The following is a 17,633-nucleotide window of genomic DNA, read 5'->3' as shown; positions in this document are numbered from 1 at the left end:
CGTCCACTGGCCGCGACCCGGCAGGAGGGCAAGCGGGGAGGGCGGCCCAGGGCTGCAGCTCGGAGACCGGCGGAGGGCAGGAGCAAAGGGTGGGGAGCCCGGCGGGGGCGGCCCGCGGTGACTGTGCCCCGAGGGCGCCCGGGGGCGCGGGGCGGGCTGCGGCGCGCACGATGCCGCCCACGCCGGCGGCCAGCACCGTGTCGCTCCGGGAGCTGGCCGACCTGGCCATCGGCACCCCGGAGGCGGGCGCCGTCAACTTCACGGCCCTGCACACGCTCATCGTGGCCATGCTCCGGAGCCTGAACCTGCAGGAGCTGCGCATCGACTTCCAGTCGCCGGAGCCCGAGCCGGAGCCGCCGCCGCCGCCGCCGCCGCCGCCGCAGGCCGTGGTCAGCGCCCCGCAGCTGGCGGCGCCGCAGGAGACCAGGCCCGCGGCGCTGGAGAGCCAGGTGAAGGGGCTGGGCGGGCAGGTCCACGACCTCAGCAGGCGGCTCAAGACCATCACGAGCCAGGTGCAGGGCATCGTGAGCCACGTGCAGCACCTGACGGCGCCCGCGGGGCTGGCCGCGGACCCCCGGGACTGGCTGGACGAGACGGTCAAGCTGGCGCCGTCCCGGTCGCGGGTCGGGTCGCTGAGAACCGGAAAGGGCGAGAAGGCTAGCGTGGCGCCCGTGAGCGCGCAGGTGAGCGCCCAGGTGAGCGCCCAGGTGAGCGCCCAGGTGAGGGGGGCGGGGCGGGGGGGCGCGGCCTCCAGCGGCCGTCTCCACCTTGCAGGCGACCGTGGAAGACGTGAAAAGCCTCCAAGAAGCCAAGGGAAAGGCGCAGGAGCTCCCGGAGGCGAAACTCGAGGTGAGGGCGGCGGGGACCCCACTGCCCCGAGCCCGGGGGATCCCCAACCGGCCCAAGGGGGGAGCTGACAACTTCTCTGAATATCCTTTGAGCTAATTTCCTTTAAACAAGAATAAGAGTGAGGTGGTGGACGTTGAAAGCCTAAGCTCAGCCCAGGCGGAGGTGCTGGGAGGAGCAAGCGCAGTGCTTCACTGGGAGAACCGTCTAGAACTCCCTTTCCATGAGCCCTATAGGGACCCAAAGCACGGGTGGTATTCCTACTTGAGGCCCTCTGGAAGCCACCCATGGGCTTAGTGCTAGAAGGAGGAAGAGAGGCAATGAGAGGAGAGGAGGGAGGCCCTGGGGGCTCCTGACCCTTCCTGCCCCCCATGTCAGGCCTTGAGCCCCAAACAGCACTCATCTTTGCTCTGGGAAGCGTTTCTTTTTGAAGTGTGGTGGTTTTGGGGGTTCAGATGGGTTTTTTTTTTTTTTAGACTAAAGGCTTGTTTTACCTTTAGATTCCTACATTCAGGAGGTTTGCAGAAGTCCTACAGGGGAAACTTAAGTTTTAGCAATGTGCTTTGCTTCTTTTGGGGCGCCTTTCTCTTTAAACCGCACAGCCATTCAGACACCCTTGAAGGACCTGATCATTTTTGTCCTTGAGAGGCAAAGTCAGCCTCATTCTGCAGTGTGGGAATGTTTCATTGGTGGGTAGGATGACGTGAATCCCAGGACCACAGGTTCCCACCCCTGTGTTAGCATTTGCTCTTGGCCCACTGTCCCCCAGCACCACTCCACCGCACCTCACTTTCCTGCCTCTTGTTGACTGGAAAGAAAACCACTTACCTGCCTTAGCAGCCCTCTCTCTACCCCCTGCTCCTGTAAGGTCCACACACCTGCTTTCTCCTTCTGTGTGTGTGTGTGTGTGTGTGTGTGTAGGGGCCACGAGAGGGGATATTTTGATCCTCCATCTCGGAACTCTTCTTCCAGAAAGCCTTCCAACGGATTGATGAGCTAGAGAAGATAATCAGAGAACGGGATGAATTCCTGGTAATATGGGCGAGTTCTGTGACAAAGGGTCCTCAAGGGGGCAGTAGGGGAGGATATCCAGACTCTCACCCTAGATGTCTCTGTTGCCCCGGGGTAGGGCACTGTCCCCAGATTGAGGGGAAATCCTTCCCATCCCTGCCCTATTTCCACCGGGGACCCACAAGGGACAGGAAACTGGCTTCCCAAGATCAGTGGTCACTTGGACAGTGACTTCTCCTCTGGACTAGGGCTGTGGATTCTTTTAGCTCAGTTCTGCTTCTAAAGCTCTCTGGAATTAAACTTGGGGTGTGTATCTGTCTGTCTGTCTGTGTGCTGTTACTGTCAGGATCTAATGAGCCGGAAGTTGAGTTTGATGCCTGTTGGAGAAGAAGTCACCATGGTCACCTGGGAAGAGCTGGAGCAAGCGATTACTGATGGCTGGAGGGCCTCACAAGGGGTGAACAAACTGGGGACCTGGGCACTGGTTTTGGGCGGGGCTCCCCTGAACCTCTCCCTTTTTACTATTGCACAATATTCCATTATGTAGATGTTCATACTTTCGTGTTTCCTATTATGGTTGTTTTTAAGTTTTGTTTTTTTTCCAATCTTACAACAAACCATCCTCCAATGTGACATTGACACGGGCAAACACATTCATAGGGTACATTCCTAGAAATGGAATGCGGGTTTGTGATTTGGCTCAGTTTTGCCAAACTGTCTTCCATGGATATGGTTCCAATTTAGACCTACCACCCCACACCTCAGTAATATGGGAGAGACCTTGTTTCTCGGGTGCCTACCAGCACTGTCTGAAAGTACCCATTTTTTCCAATTGGATGGAAAATGGTACCTGAGTGTAGTTTTTGTTTGCTTTTGTAGCTTTTCAAAATTCCTTTACAGTCTGGTCTGAAATGCCCGAGTCCCTTCACACTTAGTGGACAGAGGTGACTGACCTTGGACATCAGGTCCAAAACGTCTTTTGGGGGCCCTGTACTGACACACAGGGATATGCATGCATCTGTCTGACCCAAGGCAGTGCACAGGAAAACCAAATCGTTTTTATTTTTTTAATTTTAATTTTTTTTTTAATTTTTATTTATTTATGATAGAGAGAGAGAGAGGCAGAGACACAGGCAGAGGGAGAAGCAGGCTCCATGCACCGGGAGCCCGACGTGGGATTCGATCCCGGGTCTCCGGGATTGCGCCCTGGGCCAAAGGCAGGCGCCAAACCGCTGCGCCACCCAGGGATCCCCTTAATTTTAATTTTTAAAAATATTTATTTATTTGAGAGAGATAGAGAGCGTGCGTGAGAGAGCGCACGAACTGGGGGGAAGAAAGGCATCAGAGAAAAGCAGACTCCCCCCTGAGCAGGGAGCCCTACATGGGGTTCGATCCCAGGCAGGACCCCAGGTCATGACCTGAACCAAATGCAGATACTAGACCAACTGGCACCCCACCCCCACTCCCACCCCCACCCCCACATCTTTTTTAGATCCTTACCCTTTCTCCATCTGAATAAAATGGCCCTCAAGGATGAGAATCAGCGGCCCTTTTGGTCTGGATATTCCCCTTCTCCTGGCTTTGTGCCTTGGGGTCATTCAAGTTTCAGCCCTCACCCCCGCCCCCCTCAGTACCCACAAGGCAAGGTGAAGAGAGTGGGCCTTTTGGCTCCACCAAGTGGCCAGCTGGGGAATGGCAAATATTACGTGGATACAAAAGCCATCCTTCTAGTCTCCCAGGGTTGCTTTTGAATGCGGTAGGGGCATCTTCAGAGGAAAGCAGCGTCAGAAGAAGTTGGAAGAGGACCCTGTAGGCAAAAGAAAAGGCCTACAGAAAGGTTGCCTCTGCTTTCGCTGTTTGTTTGTTTTTTTTAAGCCAAAGCTTCTTACACATACCAGTATCATGTTTTGAATGAACATTTTTTCAGGGTGCCAGCAGAAGACACCTGCCAGACCTATAAATAAGCGTGACCTAAGCACCTTTAGACATTTTTGCTTCTCCAGAGGGAAGGAAGTGTCTGGTTTTTGACGCTTGCTCATAATCGGGAACAATCCCAGGAGCAAATAAGAATAAATATAAATATTAAAAAGATTTTTGAGAAACAAGAGAACAAGAGGGGCAAGTTCAGCCACTCACTGCGCAGACCATCATGAACACAGCGGAGAGTTTCGCATCTCAAGCTGGGAAAACCACACCCTGGAGACCAATTTTTCTTGCACTGTTGGTGGGACCCTTTCATATAAATATGAAATTAGGATTTCAGAACTCAGCTTTTTTTAAGGCCAACTATGTGTTTTGGCAGAGGAGTGGTAGCTCTAAGGCGATCAGGAGGTGTACCATCTACCTGCATCATAAGTAGAAGGTCAGGATGGAAGCCAGTACTTACTAGTACGGGGGTGATCAGCCGCAGAGGAGCAAATCCCCCATCAGGAACGCCAGACATGAGGAGGGTGTCGTGTTTCCATCTGGAGGAGGAAGGCTCCAAGCACACACGTCACAGCTACGGTTCCAGGAGCTTGAGGTGGAAGATGCCCATCCCAGGACATGAGTGTAGGACACAGACCAGTGCTGTCCAAGCACGTATTCTGATGGGCCACAGGGCGTTCTCCACAACTCTGTTCATATACATAAAGATGGCCATGCTGCTGCTGCTCCTGCTCCTCCTGCCTCCCCTCCTCGTATTACTTCTAATGGTAAGAATGAGAGACCTACCTTAGCAAGGAAGAGCCAACCCTAGCTCAAAACTTGCTTAGCGGAAGAAAAAGCTTCCTCACGTCCCTGTCATCAAGGTGATGCATCTTTGTCCTGCTAGAGCCATGGTGATGGGCGTAACAGTGGAAGAATCTTTCAGTCCCCATTTATAGCAGATCCGCAGACCTTGAGCACGGATGTTCTCTGGCAGAAATCACATGTCCGAGGTAAAGGACCTTTTCTCTTCGAAGCTTTGTAGCCTCTATTTATAAAGGAGAAAAACAAAATTAAAACTTATCTTCAGGACCTGTTCAGTTGTGATCACCTGTTCAGTTGTGATCACTGTTAAGGTGTCTTGGGCTTTGGGACCCAGAGAACAGTGGAGCAAGTTAGGAAGGGGCTTCACAAGATTCACCCTGCACCTTCCAAGACGGTCAACATCATAGGACTTTCCTACCAAAGCGTGCTCTGCGCCATCCCTCCTTATTTCAGCAAGCCTAAGATGGTATCCTTTAACACGCACCATCAATTCACAAACTCATTGGACAAAGAATATGCTGCCAATTAATTACAAAATACCATCAACTCAAAGACACAACCTGATTTCAGATACTACAGCGTGGGGTGGGGGGGGGGGGGGGCGGCGGGTGGGATTCTTGTAAACATAGAGCGCCTGGCGTCTCTGCCTCCAGAATCCCTGGCTTGTTGGTGTGGGGTGTGAGGGACCGAGCAAGAGAGGGTTGTGTTCCGGGCTTTCCCAGCTGGAGGGGGGCTGTGTAGTTACAGTATGTTGTTTAGAAATCCAGATGAGCCTGATCGATGCATGGTTCCTGGTAGGAGGTCCACACGGGCACTTATCTTCAGTTCATGTGATCCTCAGAGATGACATGGGTGTCCTCTAACATTGGTAGCAAAAATAGCCAAATTTTCTAAAGCTCTGTTCCACCCTCTTCCCCACCCCCACCCCCCGGTGGCTGTTATGTCCATTTTTCTAGGATTGCAAACATTTGTTCTGTAAAACCCTAACTTCGCTTTAGTCACCACGATAAAGCTGGATAACGACGGTTTACACGGAGAAGGGGACTTGGCCAACGGGATGTCGTTGAGGATCTTGAGATGGAGGCTCATTCTGGATCATCTGGGGGTGTGGTCCAAAAGGTGCTGATGAGACAGAGGCAGAAGATTCAACCACAGTAGAGGGGAAGGTGAGGTAGCCACAGAAGCAGAGACTGGAGGGGGTAGACACCAGCCAAGGAAGGCCGGCAAGTCTGAGTAGCTGGAGGAGACGTGGAAGCAAGTTGTGCCAAGAGCCTGCGCGGCCACCAGCCCCAGGAAACTGGCTGTGGAACTCTGACCTTTCGACCTGTATGATGACACATTTGTGTTGCTGGAAGCCACTATATTGTAGGGTAATTTGTAAGGGCAGCCGTCTGGAACATAGTAAGATGGTCCCCTTAGTCCTCTCGGAGCAGTTCATGAATGATTGGCCAGTCTGGTAGGCTTAGCTGAGCTTCCCTGCCATCATCTGTTGTTCTCATTTCTGAGCATTGGCCAATAGCCTGGACACACAGTCCACAGCAGCTGCCTCTGGAGTGGTTTTCCGACACTGGTATATGGGGTGCCTTTTAAGACTTGCTTTTGCTTTCAAAATTTTTGCAGGTTTCTTTCTTTCTTTCTCTAGTGGTTGTTGTTTGCAGCGATTGATTTTAAGGCCAGTAGGCCTTTCTACGTAATAGGCAGGACCCTAAGAAGATGGTTCTCTTCTGTGCACACATTATATAATCCCCTCAGGTGTGGGCAGAACCTGTGGATGTGATGGGGTAGGGTGTCTCTCCCATAATTTGGTTGCTAATAAATTGACTTTGAGTTGATCAAAGGAGGGATTGCGTGGCCCTGACCTAATCAGGCAATCCCTCCTCAAGAAAGTGGAACCAGGGGCGCCTGGGTGGCTCAGTCAGTTAAACATCTGCCTTTAGCTCAGGTCATGACCCTGGGTCCTGGGATCGAGCCCCAACATTGGGTTCCTTGCTCTCCCTCTGCCTGCCATTCCTCCTGCTTGTGCTCTCTCTCTCTCTCTCTGTCAAGTAAATAAATAAAATCTTTGGGGAAAAAAAAAAGAAAGTGAAACCAGAGTATGGTCCCTATGGAGAGGGCCACATGGCTGGAGTTAAGAGTGGTCTCTAGGAGCTAAGAGCTACAGGCGCAAGGAGGTGAATTCTGGCAACAACCCTAGCCTCAGACAAGGCTTCAGCTTGGCCTGGATTGCAGGCTAAGGCCCTAATAGAGAACCCAGATAAAACATGACCAGACTCACGACCCATGGGAACTGAGTGATAATAAACTCGAGTTGTTTTCGATGTCTACATTTGTGCTGATTTGTTATACAGCAGTAGAAAATGAATCTAGGACACTGAACTAGTGTTTTTGTTCGGTGGTTTTGGGCAGCATCGAGTAAGTCCCAGAGCTGGGCTATTAAGTCTTACCAGTGAGGCAGCTTCTGACCTCAGAGGGAAGTATTGGGCCCCCAAACTGGGAAGGCTCTGATGGGGTGAGGTCCCAAGATGTTGTACATCTTTCACGCTTCCTGGGATCTTGGAGGTTCTTTGTGAGTAGTAGGAAATTGCTTTGCAGAGATTTCAGGGTCTTCAGTATCCAGGGAGTTCACACTGGGGTGGTGCTAGCCTCACCCTGGCCAGGGTCCCCTACCAAAAGCTATGTGTTTGCAGCTTTACAGAGGTCATGGAGGTTATGGAGGTCAACAGATTTGGTACAAGTTGCAGGTGATATTTAAGATTGGAATGATGGTGGGAGCGGTTGGCTCAGTTGATAGAGTATACAACTCTTAGATCTTGGGGTTGGGAGTTTGAGTTCCACGTTAAGGGTAGATTACTTTTAAAAAATCAAAGAAAGGGGCTGCCTGGGTGGCTCAGTTGGTTGAGTGTCTGCATTCAGCTCAGGTCATGATCTCAGAGTCCTGGGATTGAGCCCCGCATCCAGCTCCCTGCTCAGCAGGGAGTCTGCTTCTCCCTCTCCCACTCCCTCTGTGTGCTCTCTTTCTCTCTCTCTCTCAAATAAACAAATTTTTTTAAAAAAAATTTTTAATCAAGGAAAAAAGGATTGTAATCATTGGAACTTGGATCCTGACCAAAAAATGATTGTGATGGGGATCAAAACATGGCCTCTGGTCAGGATTAGATATTGCCTAAAAGAGGGTAGTGGAGTCACTGCCAGCTGTGGCTTATGGAGAGACATTTTCCCACACACATTTGAAAATTGACATTTATTTATTTATTTATTCATGAGAGAGAGAGAAAGAGGGAGAGGCAGAGACACAGGCAGAGGGAGACGCAGGCTCCATGGAGGGAGCCCCATGTGGGACTCCCGGGTCTCCAGGATCATGCCCTGGGCTAAAGGTGGCACTAAACCACTGAGCCACCTGGGATGCCCTGAAAACTGACTTTTAGAAAAAGTAGACTTTGTTTTTTAGAGTTTTAGTTCACAGGAAAACTGAGTAGAAGGTATAGGGGTGCCTACGTGGCTCAGCCAGTAGAGCAGTGACTTGATCATGGGGTTGTGAGTTCAAGTCCCACACTGGGCATGGAGCTTGCTTAAATAAATAAAAAATAAATTTAAAGGGACACTTGGGTGCTCAGTCAGTTAAGCATCTGCCTTTGGCTCAGGTCATGATCTGAGGGTCCTGGGATCGAGCCCCATGTTGGGCTCCCTGCTCAGCCAGGAGTCTGCTGCTCCATCTCCCTCTGCCCTTTCCCCGCTTGTGCACTGTCTCTCTGTCTCAAATAAATAAAACCTTTAAAAAAAAATAAACTTAATGAAATTAAGTAGAAAGTATAGAGATTTCTTATATACCTTCTGCCCATATACACACCATAGCTTTCCCCACTAACAACATCCCCCACCAGAGCAGTACATTTATTACAACTGGTGAACCTACATGGACACATAATATCACTCAAAGTCTGTAGTTTTAAGGTCCACTCTTGGCATTGTACAATTTGTGCATTTGGACAAATGTGTAATAATGGTATGGGTGCACTACTTAGTATCCTACACCATAGTTTTGCTGCCCTGAAAATCCTCCAGGCTCTGCCTATTTCCTTCCTCCCTCCATGCTGGCAGCCACTGATCCTTTTACTGTCTCCATGGTTTTGCCTTTTCCAGAATGTCATATAGTTGGAATCATATGGTATGATGGCTTCTTCCCCCCTTAGTAATGGGAATTTTAAGTTTTCTCCATGTCTCCTCATGATTCAATATATAGCTCATCTCTTTTTAGCACTGTATAACATTCCGTTGTCTGGGATGGACCACAGTGTGGACATAAGTTTTCAACTCCTTTGGATAAATACCAAGGACTGTGATTTGCTGGTATACAGAAAGAGTATGTTTAGTTTTGTAAGAAACCTCCAACTATCTTCCACAGTGGCTGTACCATTTTGTGTTCCCACCAACAATGAATGACAGTTTCTTTCTTTCTTTTTTTTTTTATTGTTTATTTATTTATTTATGAGAGACACAGAGAGAGAGGCAGAGACATAGGCAGAGGGAGAAGCAGGCTCCCTGTGGGGAACCCGATGAGGGACTCCATCCCAGGACATCAGCTCATGAACTGAGCCAAAGGCAGACACTCAACTACTGAACCACTCAGACGCCCCTGAACGACAGTTTCTGTTGCTCCATGTCTTTGCCAGCATTTGGAGTTGGCATTGTTCCAGATTTTGGCCATGCGAATAGGTGTGCGGTGGGATTATGTTTTAGTTTGCATTTCCTCAATGACATTCCTGATGTTGGTAAATTGTGTCTTTTCTCTCTTATTCATCATCAGTCTGTCTAGAGGTTTATCAATTATATTGATTTACTCGAATAACTTGTTTTTCATTTTACCGATTTTGTTTTCTGTCCATTGCTTTCTGCTCTGATCTTCATCATTTCCTTTCTTCTACTTTGCTTTGGGCTTAATTTGCTCTTCTTTTGCTGGTTTCTTGAAGTGCAAACTGAGACTCTTTTTTTCTATTTCAGTATTGGCACTTAGTGCTATAAATATGTCCTTAAGTGTTGCTCTAGCAGCATCCCTCAAATTCTGGTATATAGTTCAAAATACTTTCTGTATCCATTTTGATTTCTTCTTTAATCCATGATCTATTTAGCAGTCTGTTATTTTGTTTCTAAATATTTGGGGGATGTTCCAGGGATCTTTCTGTCACTGGTTTCTAATTTAATTCCATTGTGATCAGAGAATATAATTTGTACCATTTGAATCCTTTTAAGTTGATAGATGTATATTTTACAGCCCAGAATAAGGTCTATGTTGTGAAGTGTTTTGTGTGCCCTTGAGAACAATTTGTCTCCTGCTGTTGCTGAGGGAAATAGCCTGTAAATGTCAATTGGGTCCAGTAGGTTATAGTGTCATTCAAGTTTACTGTATCTGTTTAGGGTTAAACTGTGTCCTTCCCCACCCCTCCTAAAAGGTGGTGAAGTCCTAACTTCCAGGATCTGTAAATGTGGCCTTATTTGGAACTGGGTCTTTACAGATGATCAAGTTAAGACGAGGTCAATAAGGTGGGCCCTAATCCAATATAAGTGAATCTCTATACAAAGGGGAAATTTGGACAGAAAGACAGACACATACAGATTGGAGATGACTGTCCATAGATGGTCAGGAGAAGAAACCATAGACGAATGCCTGAGGCCACCAGCGGCCAGAAGAGCGCATAGAACAGATTCTCCGTCACAGCTTCAGAGGGAACCGACACTGCTAACACCTGATCCTGAACCTCTGGCCTCCAGAGCTGTGAGACAATACATTTCTGTTGCATAAGTCACCTAGTCTGTTTGTTATAGCAGCTCCAGAAAACAAAAACAATGACCTTGCTGATTTCCAGCCTACTTGTCAATTATGGAGAGCAAGGTATTGAAATCTCTGACTATAACTGTGGATTTGTCCATATCTCCTTGTTGGTGTATCCGGTTTTGCTTCACATATTTTGAAGCCCTGTCATTAGGTGCAGAAACGTTTAGGATTGTTATGCCTTCTTGATGAATTGATCTCCTTATGTTAAGAAATGACATTTTTTGGGGCACCTGGGTGACTTGGTGGTTGAGTGTCTGCCTTTGGCCCAGGGCGTGATCCTGGAGACTCCGGATCGAGTCCCACATCGGGCTCCCTGCAGGGAGCCTGCTTCTCCCTCTGCCTGTGTCTCTGCCTCTGTCTGTCTCTCATGAATAAATAAATAAAATCTAAAAAAAAAAAAAAAAAAAAGAAATGATCTTTTTATCCCTAGTAATATTCTTAGTTCTGAAATCTACCTTGTCTGATATTAATATAGTGATTTCAGCTCTTAGTTTTTTCTTTTACTATGAATATGGTTTATCTTCTCCAATTCTTTTTTGTTTTACCTATGTATGTCTCTCTGTATAAAGTTTTTTTTCTTGTAAGTGGCATGTAGTTGATCTTGTTTTTTTAACCAATCTGACAACCTTTGATTTTTTTTTAAAAAAGATTTTCAAAAATATTGGAAACAATAAAACTATATGGTTGTGATCTCATTAAATTTTTGAAATTATTTTTGCTCAACAAATTAGAATTGTTCATTTTTAGCTCATTAATCAAATGTTGGGAACATCCAGAAATGTTGTATTAGAGATTTCAATAATTATTTGGAACAAAAAAAAAAGATTTTATTTATTTGAGAGAGAGAATGTATGAGCACAAGCAATGAGGAGAGGTATACAGGAAGAGGGAAAGGGAGAAGTGGACTCCCCACTGGAGCCCAACTCAGGGCTCTATCCCAGGATCCTGAGTTCATAACCTGAGCCAAAGTCAGATGCTCAACTGACTGAGCCACCCAGGTGCCCCTGACAATCTCTGCTTTTTAATCAGGCTGTTTTGATCATTTACATTTAATGTGATTATTGATATAATTAGGGTTGAGTCTGTCATCCTACTATTAGTGTTCTATTTGTTCCATCTGCTTTTTCTTCCTTTTCCCTCTTTGTCTACTTCTTTTGTATTATTTGAGTGTTTTTGCTTTTTAACATCCTTATTGGCTTATTAGCTATACATCTGTGTTATTTGAGTGGTTGCTTTAAGGTTTCTAGATTTATACATCTTTAGCTTATCACAATCCACCTTCAAGTTATATTAGGATTTTACAGTAAAATACTTCTAGAGGCCTTTAATTCTGGAGTCAACAAACTTTTTGTGAAGGAGCCAAGGAAATATTTTAGGTTTTGTGGGTCATACAGTCTTTGTCACAATTGCTCAACTCTATTGTTATTGTGAAAGCAACCATAAACAATACATAAGTGAATGAGTGTGTCTGTGTCCCAATAAAACGTCATTTACAAAAACAGATGATGGGCTGGTTTTGGCCCATGGACCATCGCTTGCCAATTCCTGTTCTTTTTTTTTTTTTTTTAAGATTTTTAAAATATTTATTCATGAGAGACACACAGAGAGAGGCAGAGACAGGTAGAGGGAGAAGCAGGTTCCCTGCGAGAAGCCCAATGCAGGACTCGATCCGAGGACTCCAGGAGCATGACCTGAGCCAAAGGCAGATGCTCAACCACTGAGCCACCCAGGTGCCTTTGCCAATTCCTATTCTATGCTGTTGTTGTCATGCGTTTTACTTTTACATTTGTTATAAACCCTACAATACAGTCTTATTATTTTGTTCAGTCGTTTATCTTTCAAAGGGATTTGAGTCAAGAAAAAACATCATTTCCAGTGCTTGTTACCCCTCTGGTATCATTTTCTGTTTGCCTGAAGGATTTCACTTAACATTTCTTATAGAGTGAGTCTTGCTGTTCATGAATTTCAGCTTGTATTTAGTTGTTTGAAAACATCTTTATTTTTCCTGTGTTTTGTATTTCATTTTGTTTTCTAGTGGCCCAACATATGGTTTGTTGTGGAAAATGTTCTGCGTGCATGCAGGAAGAGTGTTTATTCAGATCTTCTTGGGTGGAGTGTTCTACAGATGTTTGCTGGTACAGTTGGTCCATAGATCAAGTCTTTTATTTTCTAGTTGATCTTCTGCCTATCTGTATTCTATCCCTATCAAAAGTGAGATATTAAAGTCTGCAACTATTATTGTTGACTTGTCTGTTTCTTCCTTTAATTCTGTCAGGTTTTCTTCATGTTTGTTAGGGCACTATGGTTGGGTTCATATATTTTTTTAAACTATTACATCTTTTAAATAAATTGACTCTTTTATCAGTGTAAAATGTCTTTCTTTGTCTCTATTAACAATGTTGTCTGATATTAGCACAGCTACTCAAACTCTTCTCCTCCTCCTCCTCCTCCCCCCCTCTACTCCTCCTCCTCCTCCTCCTCCTTCTTTATCTCTACATTGGAGGTAGGGGTTGAACTCACAATCCTGAAATTGAGAGTCCCATGCTCCATCAACTGAGCCAGCCAGGCAGTGCCCCCAGCTCTCTTTTGATTATTTGCATTTATTTTTTTTCTATCCTTTTACTTTTTACCTGTTTCTTTCTTTGACTCTAACATAGATCTCTTATAGACAGCATTTAGTTGGATCATGTATGGGTTTTGTTTTTTGGTTTTGCTTTTCATTTCATGTTTATTATCTGTGCTTCTCTATAGAACATTTTGTAATGATTAGTAACGTCGATACCAACAGTTTTTTAAAAAATTTTTTAAATTTTTATTTATTTATGATAGTCACAGAGAGAGAGAGAGAGAGAGAGGCAGAGACACAGGCAGAGGGAGAAGCAGGCTCCATGCACCGGGAGCCCGATGTGGGATTCGATCCCAGGTCTCCAGGATCGCGCCTTGGGCCAAAGGCAGGCGCCAAACCGCTGCGCCACCCAGGGATCCCACCAACAGTTTTTTTGTTTTTTTTTTAATTTTTTATTTTTATTTTATTTTATTTTTTATGATAGTCACAGAGAGAGAGAGAGAGAGAGGCAGAGACACAGGCAGAGGGAGAAGCAGGCTCCATGCACCGGGAGCCCGACGTGGGATTCGATCCCGGGTCTCCAGGATCGCGCCCTGGGCCAAAGGCAGGCGTAAACCGCTGCGGCACCCAGGGATCCAAAGTTTTTTTAAACACCAAGTGCTAATGTTTTATGGTAAATATTAATGTTCCTAAAACAAAATATCACACATAATACAATATTGGGAGATGATTATGCCATCAGCATAATTCACCTAAATTATGAAAGGAACAAAACTTAAAATCATGCACATTGTTTCACCATTTCATAAAACTTCTTAACTTCTACAAACTTTACCAGTACTAAGAAGGCCCTAAAAACATAAACTACAAAATTCATTTTGGAAAAGTTAGAGGAGTTATTTTTTAATATTTTGACTTTAAGTTTTGTTTTGAGGCTTTTTTAATTTTTTAAAAATCTGTTAAAAAATATGGTGAGGAGTGTATTGAGAGAAGTGGAAAAAAGGACCTTACAGGTCCTTTTTTGTGTTTGAAGTTACTTCAGTAATGCAGAGGAAAACTTCAAGGGCAAGAATATATTACAAATAAGAGTTTTTGAGCAAGACAAATGGACAAGCAGTTCTTGCATCAATTGTATCCACAGGGAAGAGGTCTTAAAGAATGCTTATCTACAGAATCTTCTGTAAGACAGTGTTGGCTACCTCCAATGATTCATCTTTTGCTAAAATAATATCATAAGAGTCCATGTACTTTTTTTGTAAAAGCTCCTTTACACTATCATTTGGTATCCAGTTTCCAGAATGTGTTCAACATGGGCTAGTCCATCTGCCATTCTCAAGCCTCCTTAGGAGTCTCCCAGCAGAATTGTGTTGTTACCGTCTTATAGTTGATGGAGATGTTCTCTGTTGCTCACAGCCCTACCATATCTGTTAAATTCATGAATTAGTCCTCCTTTAAGTCCTTTGAACACTCCTTTTTCATCAAAATCCACGAAGTTGGTCATGACTCTGACGTTTGGATGATCAACTCTAGCTTGAGGGATACTTCTTCTAGTACATCATGGATACCAGCTGAAAATGTGAACCTGGGGAGACTGTGTTGTTGGAGCTTACTGACAACATTCTCGTATCCTTCCCTGAACATACATCAGATTCTGCCACAGTTTCTTTCAGTTTAGCTTCTGGTAGAGCTTGTTCAACAAGCAAACCTTGTGATTTAGGGTACCTTTCAACCATACAAGGGTACTTCTCAGGCAGCCTGGGTGGCTCAGTGGTTTAGCGCCGCCTTCAGCCCAGGGCCTGATCCTGGAGTCCCGGGATTGAGTCCCACATGGGGCTCCCTGCACTGAGCCTGCTTCTCCCTCTGCCTGTGTCTCTGCCCCTCTCTTTCTCTGTCTCTCATGAATAATTTTTTTTTTATAAAAAGGGTAATTCTCTTCTATTGTAGGAAAAGGATCAATTTTAATAGCATAGTCTTTTTCCTTTACTTGCAGTAACTCTGACCTCGATCTGTAACCAGCTTATAATTGTCAATATTATGACATGTTGGGCATCTTTTCCCTTTGTAGGAAAATCTACTTAGTGTCGTGTTGAAGTCTATGACTATCTTAAAGGTGGCAGGTCCTTCTTGGATAAGACTGCAGATAATTTCTTCTCTTACAGAGTTTTGATGTAAACTGAACTTTTTTTGAAATTCTGACCTCAGGGATCCCTGGGTGGCGCAGCGGTTTGGCGCCTGCCTTTGGCCCAGGGCGCGATCCTGGAGACCCGGGATCGAATCCCACATCGGGCTCCCGGTGCATGGAGCCTGCTTCTCCCTCTGCCTGTGTCTCTGCCGCGCTCTCTCTCTCTCTGTGACTATCATAAATTAAAAAAAAAAAAAAAAAATTAAAAAAAAAAATTTTGAAATTCTGACCTCATTTTCACACGTACATCAAATTCTTGATTAGTCACTTCTTGGTTATTCAACTGTCCTTAAAGGCACTCCAAGTTCTTCTGTTCTTAAATTTGTCCTAGAACAACAGCATAGTCAGTAAGCAACATCCAGAGATGCAGGGCTTGGATACAGGCATCTCAATGATCTTAGGCTTCTGCCTCATGTTTCTCTTCAAGGTGAATATGTGCTGGGCCAGCCCCACTCCTGCCACCGGGACACACATGCTGGTGCTTGCTACCGTGTCCTCCCTGACCATGGCTGCCAGTCCATGGAGAGGGTCTCATGTGCCTCCAGGCCTCAAAAGAAAGGGTTGCACACAGTGAGTGTGGGCCCCCTGGATCATGTTTCTAAATCCATTCTGCAAATCCCCATCTTCTGATTGGAGTGTTTAATTACTGATAAAGTAGGTTTATATCTTCCATTTGTTATTTTCTATATGTCTTCTGTCTTATCTGTTCCTCCATTCCTCAATTTCGTCTCTTTTGTGTTAAGTAAGTGTATTCTAGTGTACCATTTTAATTCACTTGTTGTTTCTTTTATGGTATATTTTGTTTGGTTATTTTTTTAGTGGGTCCATAGCAATGTTCAGTGTAGAGCTGATTATTCTCCACTTTTGAGGCAACACCTTTCTGAGTACTCTCCCCTGAATTGAGTTTTTTCCAAACTGGCTGATAGAAACAGGCACTGTTCCCAGCCCCATGAGAGTCTGGGCACTGTTCCCTCCAGCCTTGCAGATGGCTCTTTTCCCAACCTTGGGGAGTTTCCTCACATATACATGCTGATCATTTCTGTGCTGACTACCCAAAGAGGACCCTCTACAGATCTCCTGAGTCCTCTCTATGTATATCTCCATGGTTTTTCTTTTTTTATGATTTATTTATCTATTTGAGAGAGAGAAAGAGAACATGAGTCAGGGAAGGGGCAGAGGGAGAGGGAGAGAGAATCCTCAAGCTGACTCCTCCTCTCCCCTGAGCGCGGATCCTGACATGGGGCTCAATCCCAGGACCCTGAGATCATGGCCTGAGCCAAAATCAAGAGTCAGATGCTCAGCCAACTGAGCCACCAGGCACCCCTGTGCAACTCCTTTCTTTCTGATACTCTGTCCTATGATCTACCTCTAGTTGCTTCAGTCTCCCTGCATGCTCGTGTTTGTCCCCTCAACTCAGACCCTTTCCAGGGGCACTGCAGCCTGGAAACTCTATTGAGACAGTAAGCTGAGACAACCACAGGGCTCACCTAGTTTGTCTCTCCATCTTTCAGGGGTTGTGAGCTTTCATTAGCTGATATCCAGTGTTTAGAAAACCACCATTTCATAGCTTTTGTTGCTTTTGGTTCTTGGGTTTTGGTTACAAACAGGAGGGTAAATCTCATCCCTGTTCTTCCATTTGGGCTGGAAATGGAAATGGTCCATAATCTTTTTTTTAACAGGTCCTTGGTATTCTATATGGGCATGCCCCCTATATATATCAGTCCCCTATTGATAACCTATTTTCATAAACAGAATTGCAGACTCTGTACATATATCCTGGCAGTCCTTTGTAAAAATCCATAGGGAAAATCTTATCTATAGAATTTCTGGATCCAAGAGTTTGTGCATTTACATTTTGGATATACAGTTTACTTGCCCTGCAGTGATACTTTTACCATCAGCAGTGGGCCAATGATAGGGCAGACTTTATATTTTAAACTTAATAAATTACTCATGTCCTTTATGTGTAGACCCAGGAATAGTTGGAGTAGATCACTTGTATAGTGTTTCCAGTGCCTTTTACGGGGAGAAATAACATTTTATTTTATTTTATTTTATTTTATTTTATTTTATTTTATTTTATTTTATTTTTTTATTTTATTTTATTTATTCATGACAGAGAGAGAGAGGCAGAGACACAGGCAGAGGGAGAAGCAGGCTCCACGCAGGGAGCCTGACGTGGCATCTATCCTGGGTCTCCAGGATCATACCCCAGGCTGAAGGTGGCGCCAAACCGCTGGGCCATCGGGGCGCCCAGAAATAACATATTATTATGCCATTTGCAAATGTGCAGATTCTCAAAGATCTTGGAGATCTATCCTTCAAGAATGTCAAAGCCTTTGTGCCCAGCTTAGTTTTGGGGACCAGAGGGTGTTTCTCTCCAAAAGCCCTAAGTCATCCTAGTCAGATGTCCCAGATTTTCTTCCCTTCATGCCTTATGCTGAGTCCTTTCTACGTAGTTACTGACT

At 45.4% G+C, this 17,633-nt stretch overlaps 1 protein-coding gene and 1 pseudogene across 11 annotated transcripts in view; one reads left to right on the top strand and one right to left on the bottom strand.

Annotated features, from left to right (window-relative positions):
- Window positions 1-155: 155 nt before the first annotated feature.
- QRICH2 (glutamine rich 2) overlaps window positions 156-17,633 on the top strand; it is a 34,342-nt gene continuing 16,864 nt past the window's right edge. For 9 of the 11 annotated variants that reach the window (XR_013354967.1, XM_077854340.1, XM_077854337.1 and 6 more), the window contains exons 1-4: window positions 156-707; window positions 775-849; window positions 1,819-1,878; window positions 2,204-2,314. Coding sequence is in view for 10 of the 11 variants with exons in the window: in XM_077854340.1 (XP_077710466.1) it covers window positions 171-707; window positions 775-849; window positions 1,819-1,878; window positions 2,204-2,314 (783 nt within the window). In the remaining variant the exon portion in view is untranslated. The remainder of the gene's footprint in view (window positions 708-774; window positions 850-1,818; window positions 1,879-2,203; window positions 2,315-17,633) is intronic. The other 2 variants (XM_077854332.1, XM_077854331.1) reach the window with 2 other exon arrangements.
- Window positions 13,253-14,846, bottom strand: LOC144287056 (cytosolic 5'-nucleotidase 3A pseudogene; annotated as a pseudogene).

Source organism: Canis aureus, chromosome 16 (genome assembly GCF_053574225.1).
Source record: "Canis aureus isolate CA01 chromosome 16, VMU_Caureus_v.1.0, whole genome shotgun sequence".
Taxonomy (NCBI): domain Eukaryota; kingdom Metazoa; phylum Chordata; class Mammalia; order Carnivora; family Canidae; genus Canis; species Canis aureus.
The sequence above is the reverse complement of the archived record's forward strand: the minus strand, read 5'-3'. Positions and strand labels throughout refer to the sequence as shown.